Source organism: Grus americana, chromosome 18 (assembly GCF_028858705.1).
Source record: "Grus americana isolate bGruAme1 chromosome 18, bGruAme1.mat, whole genome shotgun sequence".
In the NCBI taxonomy this organism is placed as follows: domain Eukaryota; kingdom Metazoa; phylum Chordata; class Aves; order Gruiformes; family Gruidae; genus Grus; species Grus americana.
In genome coordinates this window covers 8,744,994-8,763,422 of record NC_072869.1, presented here as the reverse complement: position 1 = coordinate 8,763,422, position 18,429 = coordinate 8,744,994, and the positions used below count along the sequence as shown (strand labels likewise).

General features: G+C 49.6%; 1 protein-coding gene across 6 annotated transcripts in view; it reads left to right on the top strand.

Annotated features, from left to right (window-relative positions):
• MXRA7 (matrix remodeling associated 7) overlaps nucleotides 1-17,214 on the top strand; it is a 30,439-nt gene extending 13,225 nt beyond the window's left edge. Inside the window, exons 4-6 of one of the 6 annotated variants that reach the window (XM_054846517.1) lie at nucleotides 1,202-1,295; nucleotides 3,856-3,936; nucleotides 10,710-12,476. In XM_054846517.1, the coding sequence (XP_054702492.1) occupies nucleotides 1,202-1,295; nucleotides 3,856-3,889 (128 nt within the window). In that variant the 3' untranslated portion in view covers nucleotides 3,890-3,936; nucleotides 10,710-12,476. Of the gene's footprint in view, nucleotides 1-1,195; nucleotides 1,296-3,855; nucleotides 3,937-10,709; nucleotides 12,477-15,587 lie in introns of those variants that run through there. The other 5 variants (XM_054846515.1, XM_054846513.1, XM_054846512.1 and 2 more) reach the window with 5 other exon arrangements.
• The last annotated feature ends 1,215 nt before the right edge of the window (nucleotides 17,215-18,429 follow it).

The following is an 18,429-nucleotide window of genomic DNA, read 5'->3' as shown; positions in this document are numbered from 1 at the left end:
GGGCCATGCAGATAACACAATAATACCTTCCTTTTGTGTGGACCCCTTAGAAGTATCCCCAGGGCTCCGAGGGTCAGTGGAAACAGCAGATGTTTCTGGGTGGATGGGGAAACAGCAATGCTCGACGTGAAGCAGCCGAGTCCTGCAGTCCTTGGGAGATAAAGGCTCACAGATAAACAGCCCACAGATAACCAATAAAGGCAACTAACCAAAGCGGCCGCTCTTCCTGGGCTGCCCTTTGGATTGACCTCCACTCCTGTTGTTTTCTCCCATCTGTAGGAAGATAAAGCAGGGGAGAGGTTTTTAAAAGCAAATAGTGCTCGAACAAAATCCGATTGGAAAAGGATCAGCTTTGGCTCACAGTCCGTGAGCTTCGGTGCTCTAATTAGCACAGGGTTGAGGCTGGTGAGCTGGGTAGGAGAGCACCCAGGCCTGGAGAAGGAGACCTCAGTTTCTTCTTCAGGTCTGTCAGCTGGTGACAGAGGGACTTGGACCCAGCTGTGTTGGTCCTCCTGGAGCTGCCTTGGCTCAGCTCTGTTTGCAGCCCTGGGATTTGCAGTATGACGCCTCCTTTTTTCACAAGCTTTGTCAAGGGCCGCAGGAGCTGCTGGGCTGCGTGGCCTGAGACGGCTCTTCTCATGGCACCATCTGTGAGCCCCAAGCATGGGAAAGGGCCCCTGGATGAGGAGAGGGAGGGAGGAGGAATGCAGGTCTGGAGAGGAGAAGCAGAAAATGCTGCGAGCTAATCAGGGCAGGATTAGCATGTCTTCATAAGCCAAGATGGGCCTGCAAGGCTTTGAATCCAAAGAGAGCAATAGCATATGGTTCCCGTGCTGCAGGATTTATTTGCATCTGCTTCCAAGCAGGCCTGCTTGCTCAAAGCAGTCCTCGCTGTTTCCAGTGCTAGCTGCAGCTGGGTCTCCTGCTGTCCTCTGGCCAGCAAGACCTTGGCTGTCCACCGCAATCCACATGCCTTCCCCGACACTGCCCAGGCTTTCTGGACACCGGACCTGACTGGTGGTGATCATGGGGTGATCTTTTGGGGTGATCATGGTGTTTAGGGTGCATGCGTGGGAGCAGGGCTCAGCGAGAAGTTCAAGGGAACAAGCCCACTGCTGTTGATCATTGCTCTTGGGAGGTCTCTGGCTCACACAATCTCTTGCTCTTCTTTGTTTCTCCCTGTCCCGCTCTCCAGCTGCAGATGAGACATTCTCTTTTAAATACAGTCCTGGAAAGCTGAGGGGAAACCAGTACAAGTCAATGATGACCAAAGAAGAACTTGAGGAAGAACAAAGGTAAGTTGAGTTTCCTTTTTCTTCTTGACTAAGGCCATCTGGTTGGCATCCTCTTGAAGCAAGCTGGGTGTGTTCAGACCTCTCTTCCCCCCAAACTGCCTTGGTAGCCTTGGGCTCAACATCTCATTGCACCATGGTCCAGATCTCTCCCACCCAGGAAAACATGAGAACAAGTAAAGTTCATGTCACTGTTTTAGGAGATGAAGATTCTGTGGCCCTATATACCCTTGGAGCTGTTCAAGCTCCTCTGGATGCTTAGACCAAATTTCCCGGCTGATGCAAACTGGTGTAGTTCCCCTGATCCTATTGGTACCACGTTGATTTACATCTGTTGAGGACCTGGTCTCTAGCTGCTTCCCCTCCCTTTACCCTGTGGATAGCCTCCAAACTGAGGACTTGGGCATAGCTCAGAAATACTGGAGCAAAGTGAGTGACTGTGGAGCTTTAAAGTTCACTGTGATGAGGCTAAGACTGGGAATGTCCGTACCTAGGGCTGGCTCTTTGGCTGTAAGCGATGGTGGGGATTTGCCATGTAGCGGCCCTGGTAGAGAAGGAGAATTTACCATCTCGCACTTTTTGCTAAAGCTTCCTCCTGAGCTTGAGCCCTGCCTGAAGAAAGGAAGACCCTGTCCTGTTACCAAAAACAAGCTTTCTAGCTCAAGATTTCCAAGTCTATAGGAGGGAAATCAAACCCAGCCTTGCACCTCAAGCTGCAAAGCCCTATCCAAAGCCAGTCTGTGCTGTCAGAAGTCTCCGCTCATGTGTAGCGGGAGTCCTTCAACCCACGGGCAGCCAGAGCCCATGCTAAACCAGAGACACCAAACTCTGCAGCCGAGGGCTTTGCCCTACAAGCAGGCTCTGTGGCAGGCTGCTCCCTGCGTGCAGCTCGTACCCTTCCCTCTTGGGTGAGCTGCAGGGAGCCGATTTCCCCGTGGTGGCTCGAGGCAAGCCTGGGAGATTTTGTTCTCTCTGCTGCTGCTCCAAGGGCTGTGGGACTCAATTCCCTGCGCAGTGGTGTGCACTGCCTGGGGTGATGTGGGGGAATTTGTCACTCCTTACCTGTGATGCTGTGGTTTGAATGCCACCACAGCTGGCATGGTATAAAGGCCTGACACGGATTAAGTGGAAACTTGAGCGCAGCAGGGAAGGCAAGGATGGAGGGATCACACCTTGCCCCTGGGTCAGACATGATCCTGCTGGCAAACCTGGCCTCGAGGCCTCTGGGCAACATCTTCATGTTGCTGGCGACTTGGCTGGCCAGGCTTTCTCTCCACGGCATGAGCAGGGCACAGCGTAAATCCAGAGACCTGCCCGAGGGCTGGCACTGACATGTCCTCACTCTGGTCCTGGGGGAGACTCTGGTGGTGCACAGGGCTCCGTGCAGGCTGCCTTCACTAGCTGAGTCTGCAGCCATTCTCTCCACGTCAAACCCAACTTTCCTGACAACAGATGTCTTCCCTTTCTCCCCTCGTTTCTGGGCACCCTAGCTGCCCTCAGATCTTGGACTTCACCTGCCTTGTAGCACTGCTAGGAGCAAAGATCTGCAAGGGCTGGGGGGTCAGCAACAGAATTGACCTCTGGTTTCCTCTGGCAGTGGGTTGATTCTGCATTGGTGGCATCAGGAAAAATGTTTTCTTTCTTCCTTTTGTTATATTTTTATCATGCCTGAAGCTGTAAAATGCTAAACAGGTCTGTCAGTGTCATTGTATTTTCACTTGGGGAGGGGGGGTGGTGGAATGAACTGAATGAATGTGAGTGAAACCCGTGGGGCTCAATGGGAATTGCTTTTCAGGATCCTGCTAAGCACCAATGTAAAAGTCTACTTGCAGCAGGCAAATTCAAACCCTTTGCACCAGCAGCTCCATCCAAACCAGCTGAGCAATTGCTGCTCAGGTTTTCAGGGCCAGGAGTCCTGTAGGGCCTTCGGCTGGTTCCTCTGTGGCAACAAATGTTCCTGCTGTCACCTGGCTGGGGACACTGAGGGGACATTGCCTACAGACAGCAGTGGGATGGGGGCTTTGTACTCAGGATGGTAGAACTGGCTCCAGGGGGCGGTGGGCCTCTCCTGGGCATGTGGGATCTCCCAGGCATTGCTGCTCACGTCTGTCTGGAGCGGTCCCAGGGCAGGACAGTGCACCTAGGACCAATGGACAGTGCCTGGGCGCTGGGGGTCCCTCGGAGGCTCTCAGCAGCCTTCCACACCAAGAGCCATCTGCAAACATGTTTTTCCTACTGCTCCTTTATTTTCTTCTCTTCCATATTTGTGTTGTTCGTTTCTTTAAGGCAGCTTTGTGAATTATTTTTGTCTTGCTTTGTTGCTGGCTTACTTTTTTCCCCCAAAATCTTCATTGCGGCATCAGCAGCTTTTCATTTCAGGCCTCGCAGGTGGTGTAAGGGGGCAGGGCTGCTGCCAGGTAAGCTCCCGGGCAAGCTGAACGCAGTGGCTCAGCACAGTCCTGCATCCTTCTCACTCGGCAGTCTCATCCCTCTCCCCAGCTCCACGTACCCTGAGCGTGCCGCCGATCTGCTGTGACCCAGGTTTGCCACCTTTATGTTGCAGGATTGAGCTGACCTCTGATCTCACATCTCTGTAGCAAGTACCTTAGGTCCTCGGCCACAAACATTCTTGCAAATCTTTTTGGTAAGGACACGCTGCTTCTTAGAAGTAGTGGTACCACTGATAACATCTGCTAATGTGTTGGGGTTTGGGGTTGGTTTTTTTTTTTTTTTGCTTTTGGGTCTCATTTTCTGGGGGAGGGTTTGTCTCCGAGCTGCAGTTGACTGCCTGTCCCTCCTCACTCACCACCTCCCTCTCCCTTCCCTCCTCATAACAGATTAATGAGTCCGCTCCCCTCTGCCTCCATCTCGCTTTCCATGAACGCCCTGGGGGGAATGGGGGCTCTCACGTTTGGATGCTCACCTCTTCCGTCTTGGATGCCTGAAGCTGGACATCCCATGACCACTTCTGTATTCCTAATTTGGAAAATTAGGGCTGCTGAGTGAGTGGGTAGTTAGTCCTAAGGTGTGCAGCCAAAGCTGAGACTGGCTTAGTCTTTGCTCTTAGCCCTGTCAGACCTCCAGTTTTCCCAAGAGGTTCCTGTGTGAAACAGCTTGTAGGCAAAATCCCCAAAAATGCAGTAGGGTCCCTCAGACCCCCTTGAAGGCTGCTTGTTGTGGTGATCAGTAGTCCATGAGTCTTATTTTGGGGACCGCTGATTTTGGAATTACTTTCCTTTTCCAGGAAAAGCTGTAGCACTTTAGACAGGAGAGGACAGGCATGCAGTAGATTGGGTTATTTAACCTAAAGCCCACTTCTGCTCTAACCTGCATCACTCCAGAAGTTGTGGTTGTCTTGCCTAGTATTCACTTGAGTCTTGTGGCTTCAAACCAGTGCTAAATCTGGACTAAAAGGGGAAGGAATGTGACCTTTACTGAGTGATGCAACTTCCTGCTTCTGGTTACTTCAGTCTTAAATAGAGAGACTTCTCAGTGAGGGAGAAGGACAGTAAATCTAGCTGGCAAACACATCTGCTTGGGTGGTGGCTGTGCTTGATCACACCTGCAGGGTTGCCAGTACTTCTAGAACAGCAGCACGTGGTGTTTGCTCCCCGAGGGAGAAGTTTGCTCCTTCTGGGCAGGAAGGGGAAGAGTGCAGGGGAAGGATGCAGCCCTTAGTCAAACCAGCACAGTGTATTCCCCAAATCCTTTTCTTCTACACCTGAGGCTTTTGGTCATCTGTTGCCAACTGTAGCTGCCATGGTGCAAAGCACTCGTTAAGGCTGAGAAATATGACTCGTAGTGGTGTAACTTGCCCCCGTTCAGACAGGGCTGAGTTGTGTAGGCATGAGACGCAGCCTGCAAGGGCTGACTGTTAGTTGCTGTCCTGGCTGAGCACCTCGTGCAGATGAGGGAGGAAGAGGAAGGGCTCTCCAGTGTCCTGACCAAGTCTTGGTTGGCCTTGGTGATGCCAAGGGGTTGAGCTGTCTGTGCTCTGTCCTTGCCACTCTTCACTAGGTGTGTTGGCTGGAGAAAGGAGAGCGGATTCCATGTGATGGTCTGTGGAAAGGTCTCTCCTGTCTGTCCCCTCTCTCATTTCTGGGGTTTAGGAAGAGGTGGGGGTGGAGAGCCAGAATCCGCCCCGTGGGGCCTCAACTGGGGCACCCTTGCAGACCCCCTGAGCGAAGTCTGAGTGAATGGCACCAAACTGCTCAGACATGCTCCACTGTTTGCTGGTGCACTCATGGATGGAGCAGGTGATTCCCCAGGCCACAGTCCAGCCTCTGTAAGACTGAGAAGGTAGGGATGGCTTCCCAGGTTCCTTGGCTAATGGGCTCAGTTCCCACTGCCAGGTGACCCATTCCAGGAGTAAATTCTCCCCCTGCCTCCCAATCCTCTCCTCTCATCTCCTGGCCAGCCATGGGTGGGTTGAGGAGACACTGCTTGAATCCAGGTTAACCTAGGGCTCAACTGCAAGCTGGAATTCACGCAAGGGGAATTGGATAGCTGCAAGTGTCGCACTCAGTCCTTTTCCTGGTGGTAATTTAGCAATGGAAACCTGTCTCCTCCCCAGCTGGGTTCAGAGTACCTCTTCGTTGTGAGGCACTGAATACACCCGGGCTTGGACCCTTGGAGTTTCAGCAAAGATGCCCTGGATGGACCCTGGTTCTAAGGGAACGGCAGAGAGGAGAGACCTTTCCCTGCTCTCCCAGATGTCCCGGATCAAAGCGGGGATGCAGCTGTGGCTTGTGGGACAACTGTGCTGAAGCTCAGTTTTGAATGAGACAATGCTTGTGATGACAACTCTGGAGCACACAAGGGCAGGAAGCAGCTGCAGGGGTTTAATGACTGTGTTGACAGACCTTGACCTATTTTGAACATCTCCACTACTGACCCTCCAAAAATAAGTGGGTGGACTGGGCTGGGGGAGGCTGCATTTCAGGAGAGCTCTCCATTGCATCTGTCCCTGTCCACCCCCTGCATTGCCATCACATAGCCCTGGCTTGCTTGCTTGCTTCCCCCCTCTGTATAGCATGGGATCTGGGCCTCTCTTCTGCTAACCTTCACCCCCAACCCAGCGGCTTTGCTGTCCTGTCCTGTCCAGCATGGTGCTTCTTTTGGATGAGGGAAGCTGGTAAGTTTGGGCTTTCTTTGGGGTTTTATTACTTGTTTGCTTTTCATCTTCTGCAGCACGATAGTTGTCCTGGGCTGAGGGAGGAGGAATAGCAGCAAGGGACTGCAAAGCCTAGGGCTGTGGGACTCTACAGGTCAGGTTGGCCACTGCTTCACTGCAGCCACCAGCCATGGGGATGGCAGCGACCATGGGCAAGGCTGCTTTCAGCTGCAAAACACCCAGCATATGAGGCATGTTTCCTTCCCACCTGCATCTTGTAGGAAAGGGGCACTGTGGGTTTGGAGGTCCCTGCTGAGCTTCCCCTGCTCTGATGCTCCTTCTGTAGGTGCCAGACTCCGCCTGTATGAGGAGAGAGTCTCCTGATGGCCCAGTGCTGTTCCCTGCCTCCACCATATCCCCTGGGAAAATGTCCTCTGACCTACGAGATGTCAGTGGAGTTGAGCTCTGGCCCTATTTATAGAGCATCTGATTGAGTCATGAGTCCCCCGGCAGCTTTAAAACCTGAGCAACTCAGGATGCCTCCCTTGGAAAACCAGGGAAGAGGAGGCGAGGAAGCCCCTTCCCCATCTCTTCCTCTCCCGTCCCAGAGAGGAAACTTTTGCAAGCTCCCCCGCAGCCGTTGCAGGGTGTGAGTCTCTGACCCCGCCCTGGGATGAGATTTAGACCAGACAGCAACTCTGTCTTTGAGCTCCTGGGTTTTTTCTTTTGGCTCAGGTCCTGAATTGTCCCAACTTGTGGCTGCTTCTCCATGTCTCCCTCACCCAGTGCTCACAACTTGTCTTCATCTGCTTCCGCTTAATCCTGCACGGCATGGGCAGCTTGCCGTTCTCTATCTGCTAACTCTCTGAGAGCCTGGCTCTGCCTCTCCTGCGGCCAGGGGAGACCAAGGGGTGCGGGGAATCGGGGCGTCACACCAGGCTGGGTGCAAACTGGTAGACAGTGAGCTGGAGCACAAACACTGAGCCATGGAGGAAAGTGCAGGCTGGTCCATCCACGGCTTTCCCCCACTGTTGTGGCACTGGGGGGGTTAGGAGTGTTGCGAGGGGATGGGCACACAACTGAAGGAGGTGATCGTGGCCTTTTGGCTGAACTGGCTGGGAGGTTGAGCCCCCTTCCGCGCTGCGCTCTGGTCTTTTTGGGTGTTGCTGCTGTGGCTGGAAAATGTGGGAGGCTTCTGCCTTGAAACAGGATGGGCAAGGTCTGCTCGGGGGGAGACGCAGTCCCTGACCCCACTGACTCCTCCCGGCCCCTATCCTAAAGGCGATGGGACTTGTCACACCTGGTCACGCAGACTCCGGTAGCCTTGACTGCTTTCCTGGTGTTCCTGAGGAGCACTGGGTATTTCCTGAGGTCGTGTGTACTTTTCAACTTTTCTGTCCCACTGGAGGAATTTCAGATTTGTGTTGATAGAAGCTCCCTTTGGTACCTTTCACTCTCTCACTCTTTTCTAGGCACTGACTGTCTCTCCCTGTTCTACATTTGTCCTCTCTCTCCATGTTTTACCTATTGGCTGAAACAACTGGCCCACACTTCTGGGACCACCAGGAAAACTTAGATTTAGTATGTCATTCCTCATATTCTTCCCGCAGTACCTTGATCCTGGACAAGACTGGATTATGGTCACTACCAGAAATTAGATGGCAGCTGTCTCAAGGGTAGAGAAATGGGAAGCGGTGGTGATGGAACCACCCAGCAGTGCGACTGGAGGGAACTGCCTGGGGGGAGAGATTGACCCATTGCCAGGTCTGCCCAGCACCTCAGGCCTTTCCTCACTGCTCTCGACCCAAAAGGGTCAGTCCTAGCCCATCTGGAGCCAGATTGCTATCTACCCTCCTTGCCAGGGTTTCAGACCAGAGGATTGATGTTCCTGAGAAGCCAAACACCTGCACCCTCTGCCAGGGGAAGGAGCAGGGACTGCTCCTCACTTTTCAAAATCAGCTTTCTGAGTGTAACTGTCCCTGAAAAGGGCACAAGCAATTACCAGAGGTGGTTACAGCAAGATGCTCTGGGATTTCCTTGGAGTGGGTCAGGACTCCTTTGGAAAGCTATAGTGTATGGATGGGCTACAGGATTTCCTGGCCTGCTGCGGATTTTGCACGCATGAGGGATAAACACACATGGGACTGCCAGCAGTCCACCCCATTTGTCAGTGCGGGGATGCTGTCTGCTCTCAAAGACAAGTAGCCCATGCTTTTGTGCTGATGCCATGGCTAAGCTAGAGTGAGGAGAATGCTTCTCTGGCCACCAGAAGGACACTCAGTTTCCATACTTCAGGAGAAGCGTGGTCTTTTAAGACCTTCAGTACCTGAGCACCTCTCATAATCAGGGACTTGGTCTTGTCTGAGCTCCTCGTTCTCCCACTGTTCCTTGCACAGAACCATGTCCAGCTGACAAATCATACAATTCACTGACTTGACCCTCAGATTGGTCCAGAGCAGAGATATTTGGATAATCTATACCTGAAGAAAGAATCTGAGCTTCCAGCAAAAGAAGACCCTAACCTGGTTTATTGATGTGCTGCTGGGGGAAAGCACGCTGATCAGGTTGATTTCATCATCCAAGGAGAACAGAAAGGAGGGAAGAGCTGAGGATAAGCAGTGGCTCACAGCTCTCAGCCTCCATCCCAAGCTAATTAAGTCTTTCAGACTCTGTGGCAGCAATGCCAGAGCTTCTCAGCCTGGGCGGTTATATGGTCCCAATGTCCCCAGTGATGGACTGCCTCATGCTCTTTAGTCTACTCCCCCTCACAGCTTGCTACAGGAGCAGTAAGGGATATCCCTGATGTGCAGGTTGAGGAATTTATGGACATTATCCATTAAGTTCATGCTTGGTTTAAGATCTTCTCATGCCAGCTGTTGGCCTGGCCCTATCCTGGAGGTGAGTATCCCTGTGAGGGGCTGCAGGCTGCAGCTGAGCCTCATCCACCCTCCCTGACATCCTCCATCCCTTGCCACTCCAACTGCGGCATGCTGGAGGGGACCTCTCCTTCCGGGCCCCCGTGGCAACAAGCTTATGCCCTTGCGCGTGAAATCTGATTATGCTTGCATGACTTGAGCAGGATGATCCGATCCTCAGCGCTGCGAATCTCACAGAGCGATTATCCACTCCGGAGAATTTCCTTTCTTTGTCCTAATGGGCTGGCCACTGAGCTTCCACAGCATTGCGTGAGTAACCCCAGTCCCACGTGATGCTTCACTCTGCATCTTCCATCTGGGATCCGGACTGCTGGCTGCACTTCTGAGGCTGCTGGAGAAGGCAACCTTTGGCAGAAGAGGAAGGAAGAAATGAGGCTGCAAGTTGCCTTCATGCTGTGGCTGTCAGGAGTAGGGGACTTTCAAATAGGGTTCTGGTGTTATGGACAGTGAAACCTATTGAATTCAGGAGGAATGAGGCTGGGGCGCATCTGTATGTGTTTGTGAGTGCCCAGGTAATGTGTGTTGTAGCTTCCCTCTACCTCAGTGCAGGTCTCTGTGTCCATGGGCAGCTGCCCAGCCTACTGTCAGGTGTTTCCCATCATGGATGGTTGGGCCAGGAGAGATATTGGGGCAGCAAGGGCAGCGTGTCTGAAAGGTTCGAGCTGAGAACAAGGGACCACATTTTTTAGCCCTGGCTCTGCTAACAACATGCTGCAAGACCTCAGGGAGTACCAGGATATCCCCACTCTTAAACACATCTAATCATCTCACCCTCCCTCCCTGGGACATTGGCAGAGGTTCCCATCAGAAGGAAGCCTTGTGATCTGCAGAGTGTGTTGGGTTTTTTTACCTTCTTCCCTTGAGCAGACACATCTGTAGGAAGATTGAGAAAGGTCGACCTGTTCAGGTACACTGCCCTGTGAAACCAGTACTTGTTCCTGGCTTGTCTGGCTGCAGGTGGGAGGAGGAATCTGGGCTGGCCAAGAGTCCCAGCAGCCCAGGACGCTCTGCACAGGACAGTGAGGCAGTAACCCCTGGAGCTAATGAAGGCTTCCAATTAGTTGGGCTTCTCCAGCTCTCATCAGTAGGTCAGAAGGGTTGTAACTTAGATTTGGTTCCAGATGAGAGGATTTATACCTCTGATTGGGTTTCAACTATCTTGCTGCAGTTGATGAAGCAAAGTGCCTCCTCCTTGGAGGCGCGAGGTTTGCAAACAGTGGCTTGTTCTGTCCTGAGGTGGGAAGTTGCCTTGCCTTCCTACACACACACTGAGTTTTCCCTCTGCTCATTTATGTGAATAGTAATGAACCAACTTGAGGGGTGAAATGACTGAAATGATTTCTCTTCTCTCCCTGTTTCTCTTTGCAGAAATGAAGACTATATGAAGTTGTCCCTAGCCTCCTCCTAAAGGCATCCCTTGGCATCTTTAAAGGCTTGAGAGAAATACCAAAACCAACCAAACACACCCATAAGAGAAATCCATAAACCCTCAAAACTTGGGATCCCCTCTTGGTCTGAAGTTGAGCTCTTCAAAAACTCCTGTGGTGTCAAGTTTGAGGAGATCCTGTTGTGTGGCTCCATGGACTGGGGCTGGGCCCAAGCAGTGACTTTGAGTTGTGTTTGGGGGACTGGGATGTCCTAGGAGATGAACCTTCCTCCCTCTCCCCCAGACAGAACCCAAATTGGACACTAAATATGCAGCAAGTATTAGTTGTGTTCATTATCATGTATTAGGCTGCCATGAAATCTGTGTTGTTCCTTTGTTGGGGTGGGCGAACAGTAGCTCTTCTCCCAGACCAGCCTGGACTATCAAGTTGTTTCTTCCTGGGGCCAAACTCCTCTTTATTGCTGGGGGGTGGGAACTGCCTATGATTTCAAATGTTGTACAACGCTGCTTTATTCTGAGGGGCAGAGGGATAAAGTGGGGTCCAAGCATGGGATGGCAGATGGGAGCTGGACTGACTCAAATCTTGCTTCTGTAGTTATTTTAGCAGAGAGCTGATTCTGTAGGTAGACAGAATGACTTGAGAAGTGATGAAGATTGATAGTTTAGCTGTTCTGCTTGTGGTGGAGGTTTAGGAGACCACACTTTGGCTGCTGTTAATATCTGGATTCTCACTTTTCCCTACTCCGGTTCCCAAGAGGAGAGACCCAAGGAGGTAGCTATGGCATCAAGGGTTCCCTCTGGCTGAGGATGAGATTGTGGGGGTCCTGGAAGAGACACCCTCCCCATTTCTCTGCCTGCTTGCTGTTCCAGTGCCCTCTTCTCTTGCTAGCCCTGTGGCTTGTCCACCAGAGCCAGAGATCAGCATTGCTTCTCAGCTCTGTCACATATAGAAGATTAATTTGGCTGGGCATGTATACCTGCTTCAGACATGGGAGGTTTCAAATCAAACCCAGCTGGTTTGCAAGAGTGAGAAGAGGGCCCGTGTCCTCTAACAATGTTGTAGAAACACCAGGCTGGGTAGGGATGTGTCCTTCAAAGTTTTTCTCTTACTGCAGGACAAAACTGCCTCTTGGCTAACGCTGCAAACATATCAGAAACCCACAGGCTGCTTTTTTCCTTTTTTTTTTTTTTCCTTTTTAATTCCTATGCAGACAATACTTGAAACCTTGTACACAGTTGTCCTTTCCAGCGCCTGGGGTTGGCAAACCCTTCATAAAAGGGCTTATTTAAAGAACAGCAGGAGGCTTCAGCTTTAGAAGAGGCTGGGCTGCCCCTTCCCAGCCGACAACTGCAAGCGTGGTTAGTGGTTTGCATATGAATTTAGGCACATCTGGACCCTCTGCTTCAACATCCTGCTGGTACAGCCGCTGTCTCCCCTCGGTGCTGGCTGGCTGACTCTGTGTCCTGAGCACCCAACTATGCAAAGAATGCCTTATATACATTGTGTTTAAGTTACATGGCAATATGTACATCGAGCAAAGTCTATAGTTGAGTCCAGATTTTTGCTAGTGGCAGCGAGTCAAACTATTTCTTCAACTCAAATGGCTGTCTGGGTATTTTTTACTTTTGTTTGTTTTGTTTGTTTGTTTTGTATCTGATGGTGGCTCTTATACAAAGGACTGTAATTCTAGTGGCTTGAATCTGTAAAAATTGCCTTTGTTTGGTCCAATAAACCTTTGAATAGTTTATTTGCTTTGTGCTTGTTCTCCCTGACTCCAGCAGCTTGCAACTTCTTCCTCAAGAGATTTGTGTTGAAAATCTGGATTTTAGGTTAGAGGTACGTTCTGCCCTCCTCTGCCTTTTACCCCATAAATGATTCCACTGGCTTCCTTAACAATAGAGTCAGTCCAGTGGCAAAAGTCAGGGATTTTCCTGTATTTCTGCTGGAGCAATGCAGTGTTGCAGCAGGATCCTGGTCCTGTTTGGCTGCGGAGCAATTAGCAATGTTCCCAAATGCAAAGCTCTGCCCAGGAATTCAGCTGCTGTGAACGCGGGTGCCTAACAGTTCCTGAAACACAGCTCTCCCTTAACGTACCCATGGCTCACTGCCCCAAACCTCCGGTTAATTGTAAAAGTCTTGGATGGAAATGTCTGAAAAAGCCTAAGGGAGTTAAGTATGCAAATTCAATTGCCTATCAAGAAGAATTAGGCTGCTTTGAAAATCCTTAATTAATCTATTTTGTCAGCAATAAGTAAAATCCTGTTTGACCTCCTGAATCCAAGTAGTTTTGAGGACAGCACTTATGGGAAGGGAGAATGGTTTTACTTGTGAATGGGGTAGGTTTGATCTGAAGTCATCGAAAGAAAAAAATACAATCTGGAGGAGGACAAAGTTGTTTTACAAGGTTGCCCTTGATAGGAGAAGCTCCTTTTTGAAATCAGTTTCATGTTTTTGATGCCTTACTCTTTGTTCCCAGGCTCTTTTCTCTCTTTATCTTTGTTTTGCTCTTTGTTGTAGATTATGTAGCACAGAGAACTAACAGCAGTAACAGCTGTTTTTTTATTTTTCAAATGCACAGTCATGATATTTAAAGTTGAGGGGAGAGCCAAAATGCATTGATGTTGCACTTAAAAAAAATAGAGTGAATGTTGTCTGTGATCTTGATTTTGGAGGTTTGGAGACAAGGAAACGGACCTTTGGGGAAGTTTCAGCAGTGTTAATGTCTGTGAAATAACGAGCGAGGGATGGAGACCTGTGTGGAGCACTCCTAGCTGGCATGCATTTCAGACACGAGGCAAAGCTGTGTATTGAATTTCTCTACACCAGACTGGAAATGTGCTCTCTGGTGCCCAGCGGTGATCTAAAATAAAATATTGATCGCTAACGACTGTGCTTCCCTTCCTCTCGTCTGGAAAGGGCAGTTGGATGCTATTCACGTGAGTGCAAAAAATTACAGAAGAGATGGACAAATCCAGGCGCTTGACAGCCTGTGGCCAGAGCTTTCACAACCAAAACATCCCACATCATTACCAAGATACGTTTGGCCTTAGGACAATTGTATTTTAATTGCAATGGAAAAGAATTGGCAAATGAGCTTTCTTTTGCCAGATCTACATTTTTCCTGCCCTGCCTGCTGCAATGATGCTGGGAGGACAGCCTGCTGTTCCTGCTTCTGCTGGGGCTTAGCCCAGGAGAGGGGAAAACGCAGAGTCCCGCTGCAGGAGCTCAGCACACGAAGGCTCCTCTGGTTGTTCCTGACTGTCTCCTTCCATTGATCCTGTTCATGTTGTGGTTGCTTCTGATGCTGTCCTCTCTTCTTTCAAGCAAAGATTGTGTCCTGGTTTTGCTTGTCAATAGGCATTTCTACCCCTCCTGTTACTGGAATAGCTAATAGCTTGTCCACACAGGACCTGCAGGAAGACTACCCCAGGTTAACTAACGGTGTGCATTTAAATGGATTAATTACAGCGTACTAAAGTCCTATGCAGAAAGCTGGCTGTAATGTGGACAGAGGACTCTTGACAGGATGACCATGTGGAAGTAAAAGCCAGAGTCTGTCTTTCTAGCCCAGGGGAGGTCTAAAGATGTAAAACAAGCAGGAAGAGCTGGAATTGTGGCAGATCTGTGCTCTGAGCTGTTGGGCTATCACTGAATTCTGGCCCCACAGTCACATATGGGCAAAATGAGCCTTGAAGTAATAGAAATTGCTTCTCCCTTGATACTGCCATAAAGCACCACAACCTCATTAGTTCTTTTAATCTCACACAGGAGAGTCACGTATAAGATGTGCTAGGCAATGCTGCAGGCTGATCCCAATCAGGTAGGAGTCTGGCAGTGAGAACAAACCAGCAGCCAACCCTGACTGGAGCCAAGGTGCACATTCATTTTGCCCTAAAAGAGGATTTTGTAGACAGTTGCATCAGTTCACGAGCTACTTGCGAACAAATGACACTCCTGTGCTCCCCACCCTTCTGTATCCCTGAGTGACAATCAGTAGATGTATGAACAACATAAGCCCTCCTATAAAAGCTGCTTCACATAAAGCCCTGTGACAGATACCAATCTTTGTGCTGCAGGACATACATACAACAATGGCTAACTGCTTTGGGTTAAGGAAAAATCAGGATATCCTCTGTTGCGGGGAGAAGGGAGTTAATCATCTACCATGGGACTTCTTAGGGATGGAAATCTGAGCTAGATGGTCCACTGATCAGCCTCTGCCCACACAGGGAACACCTCGTTGCTGGACTGGCTACATGAGTCCATCTCAGCATTTGACATTGGCGGATAAACTCTTGAATCAAACCAAATTTCCACCTGTGATCTTATCTTCCAGTGGCTGATTAAAGGCATGTCCACACTGGAAGGTAGTCTAGTCCTCTAGTTTTAAGGTAGGGTATACACTTAAAATTTAGTAGTTATTCCTGAATTACTCTGTATCTACATACTCTCATTACAGAATGAAAGGATGCTGTACTGACAAAGCCTAATCCAGTTCCATTATGGAGTCTGCTAAACTGGGACATGTTGGTTTTATGAAATTCCATGGTCGAGTTATCTTGAAACTTTGAGCATAGATAAGTCCTAAGAAATTCCAAAGCTGGCTTTAAAGCAGCCTGGTTTATCTCCATATTTAAAGAACTGCAGAGAGATATGCAGAATGATTGGATAGATGGGAAGGTGGAGGAGGAGAACCAGACACTATCTCTTTCTCATCTCACATGGGCAGATTTCCTCCAGTCAGTAGGGCTTGTAAAATGACCTGCGTTTGGCTTCGTGTTTCATTTCAGCGTGGTGTTCTTGCTCAAAGTGCCTTCTGGGGACTGGCTATTCCTACTTCTCCTTTTCTTCTTGACAGGGTTCAGAGAGAGCAGCTGGCTGCCATCTTCAGGCTCATGAAGGAAAAAAGTGACACATTTGGAGAGATGTCTGAAGGAGACATGAAGGAGCAGCTTAGACTGTATGATATATAACCATGCAGCCAGCGGAGACTACGCCCAAAAGTCATCTTGGCCCTTATTATGCAGGACACTGGAGGCTGTAGTGCTATAAACATGTTTTGGTAGTTCTTTTGCAGTCCCAGTTTGTTTTGCAAACACATATAGGCCTGTGATATGTATTTTGAAAGACTCACCCTTTTAATCATTTTTTCTTGAAGAGCTATCATGATATTTTCATCTCGTACAGAGATTTTTACCTCTTTCTGGCTGGGTCATATGTCTCAGTCATACAAAGCAGTTAAACTCACGACTTTTTTCTGGCCACGCTTTATAAAAATGAACTTTCAAACCTAGTCTTTATCAGTTTGACATCTGAAGAAAGCCAAAGACAATATATGTAAAATGGATGAAAATGAGAGAACCAGAGAATAACTCAGGTTGGAAGGGACCTAAGGAGGTCTGTAGTCCAATCTCCTGCTCAAAGCAGCATCAACTATGAGACCAAGCCAGGTTACTCAGGGCTTTATCCTGTCAGGTCTTGAAAACCTCCAAAGATGGAGACTGCACAACCTCTCCTGGCAGAGAGGCTTCCGATCCTACAGTTAGAAAATGGATAGCCAAAGCCAAGGCATTAGTGCTCCGATTAGAAGTGAGTTGCCGTTCTTATCTCCTTGGAAGGAACACTTCATCCTCCTTCACGCTGGCTTTTTGAAACAAATCCAAGTTGGTTCCGGCTGACCCCGTTGAGCTTATCTTCACGCCTGAGAAGACCACAGCTAACTTCAGCCTGGAAACACAAACATCTCTTCGCCTCTTGACACTGGTAAAAGTAGTACAGAAAGGTGGCTGGCATTTTTACAAGGATGATTGTGTCCGATTCAGATCCTGTTCTCCTAATATCAAAATGATGTGGGAAATCTCTGTGAATTTATCAAGTATTTTGAATGGTCTTGACCAACCCTTGGTGGTTTGGCTGGAGTAAATCAATGGGCATTCCTAATTTAACTGAATGTCTTCTGGTGTACTTCTCTCTCCTACGAAATCCTGTTAGATACTTTATTATCAGGAAGGATTTTCTCAGTTTTAATAACTGCTGACAAAGGGAGGCAACATATTCTGACCCAATTTTAGGCAACGATCTCTTAAAAGATTAGGTTTGCTTTATTTTGTGTAATCCTTTTGAGTCTGGGAAACCAAATATCTCATTATCTGGTCACTGCTTCCCACTACAGTATAGTCTATAACACCGTACTCGTTGACTTTTAAGAATCATTTTATCTTCTAATTGTTTTCACTTAGGTGAAGGCATATTTATTACGAGATCAAGCTGGTTTTACTACCAGTCATGACTTAATGTAAATTTAATGTCTGAAAATTATCTCTTCTTATTCATCATGAAGGAATTAAGTGGGAAAAGGAGTCTCATGATGTGAAACATGCCAGCTTGCTGTGTCCCTGGGCCACAATTTCCTTTGCCAAGATGTGCAAAGGGGGAAACGTAGAAAATTTGTGTATGGGACTTCTCCCTAGTTAAAAACTGAAAGCAGGATCTTTTCCAAAAAGCAAATGAGAGTTAAGGTTTAGTTGATTTTTAGTCTTTGTCTTGTAGACTTTACAGTTTATTTCCAAAATATTTTTATATTTCTTCTTTTACATTTGGGCCTTCTCTCAATAGGAACATTTCTGAAAAAAAATAAAAAAAAATTAAAAAATTCCTCATACTCCTTAGCTTCACATTATACCAGCAATCTTAATGCTGAATGAGGAAGAGCAGCTGGCTTTAAACCTGCCCTGCCCACACCTTCCCTGAGCAGCACCACCAAAATATTAAGTTGTTAAGACGCTGTTGATGGCAAGACAGCGGTAAAAGACCTGTCATTTACTTAGCCCACCTTTAAGAAAGAAATTAAGCTAAAGAAGCCTATGCCCAAGACATGAAACAAAGGGACGTCCAGATGCAAATCCCATGGGATCGAAAGGGTGGATTTTCTCTGCGAGCGGTGCCAGGCTGCGATGAACAGGCGCCCGCTGGGCACGTCTGTGGACAGTAACGGGGAGGTGACGCTCGAGGCCGCAGGCTGCCGCTGGGACCCGCAGCGATGGGAGATGTCCCGACGTGGCTGGCCAGCTTCTCATTTCCTTTTCCCCCTGGACTCATCAATATTTATACAGGAAATTTCACCCGTTGCTACGGCAGGATCTCCCCTTCTGGGTATTATTGGCCTTTGAATACCGGCTGCTTATGCCTGGCCTCCCGCAGGGTACAAACGTGGCTGTAGGAACGCACCGTGGGGAGCGGGGCGGGGGGGACACTGTGAGGGCCGTGGGGGAACCTCTCTCCCCGCTGACAAGCTCTGGGGGGACAATCTCGGGTGGGAGGATCCCGAATCAGCGCCGGTGCTGAGGGGCCTCTCACGGCCCTTCATAACACGGAGGCCTGGTCTCCTGTGAGCGCCAGTCTCGGCGACGTCTGGGCCCCCCACGCCGGGATCGCTCCCGCGGCCGGGAGCAGCTTCTGCCCACGCTGTCGCGGACGCTTCGGGATGGCGACCGGGGGACGAGAGGGCCCGGCCAGTGGGCCCGCTGCTATGGCAACCAGCCACGCGCTGCCCCAGGCCGCTCGCGATTGGACACACGCGTGTCCCCATTGGGCACCTGTACAGCAACGCGAAACGGGACTGGATTGTCCCCAGCCGGCCGCCGTAAGCCGCCACGGCAAGGGAGGGGCAGACCGGGAAAAGGGCGAAACCGCCGTTATCG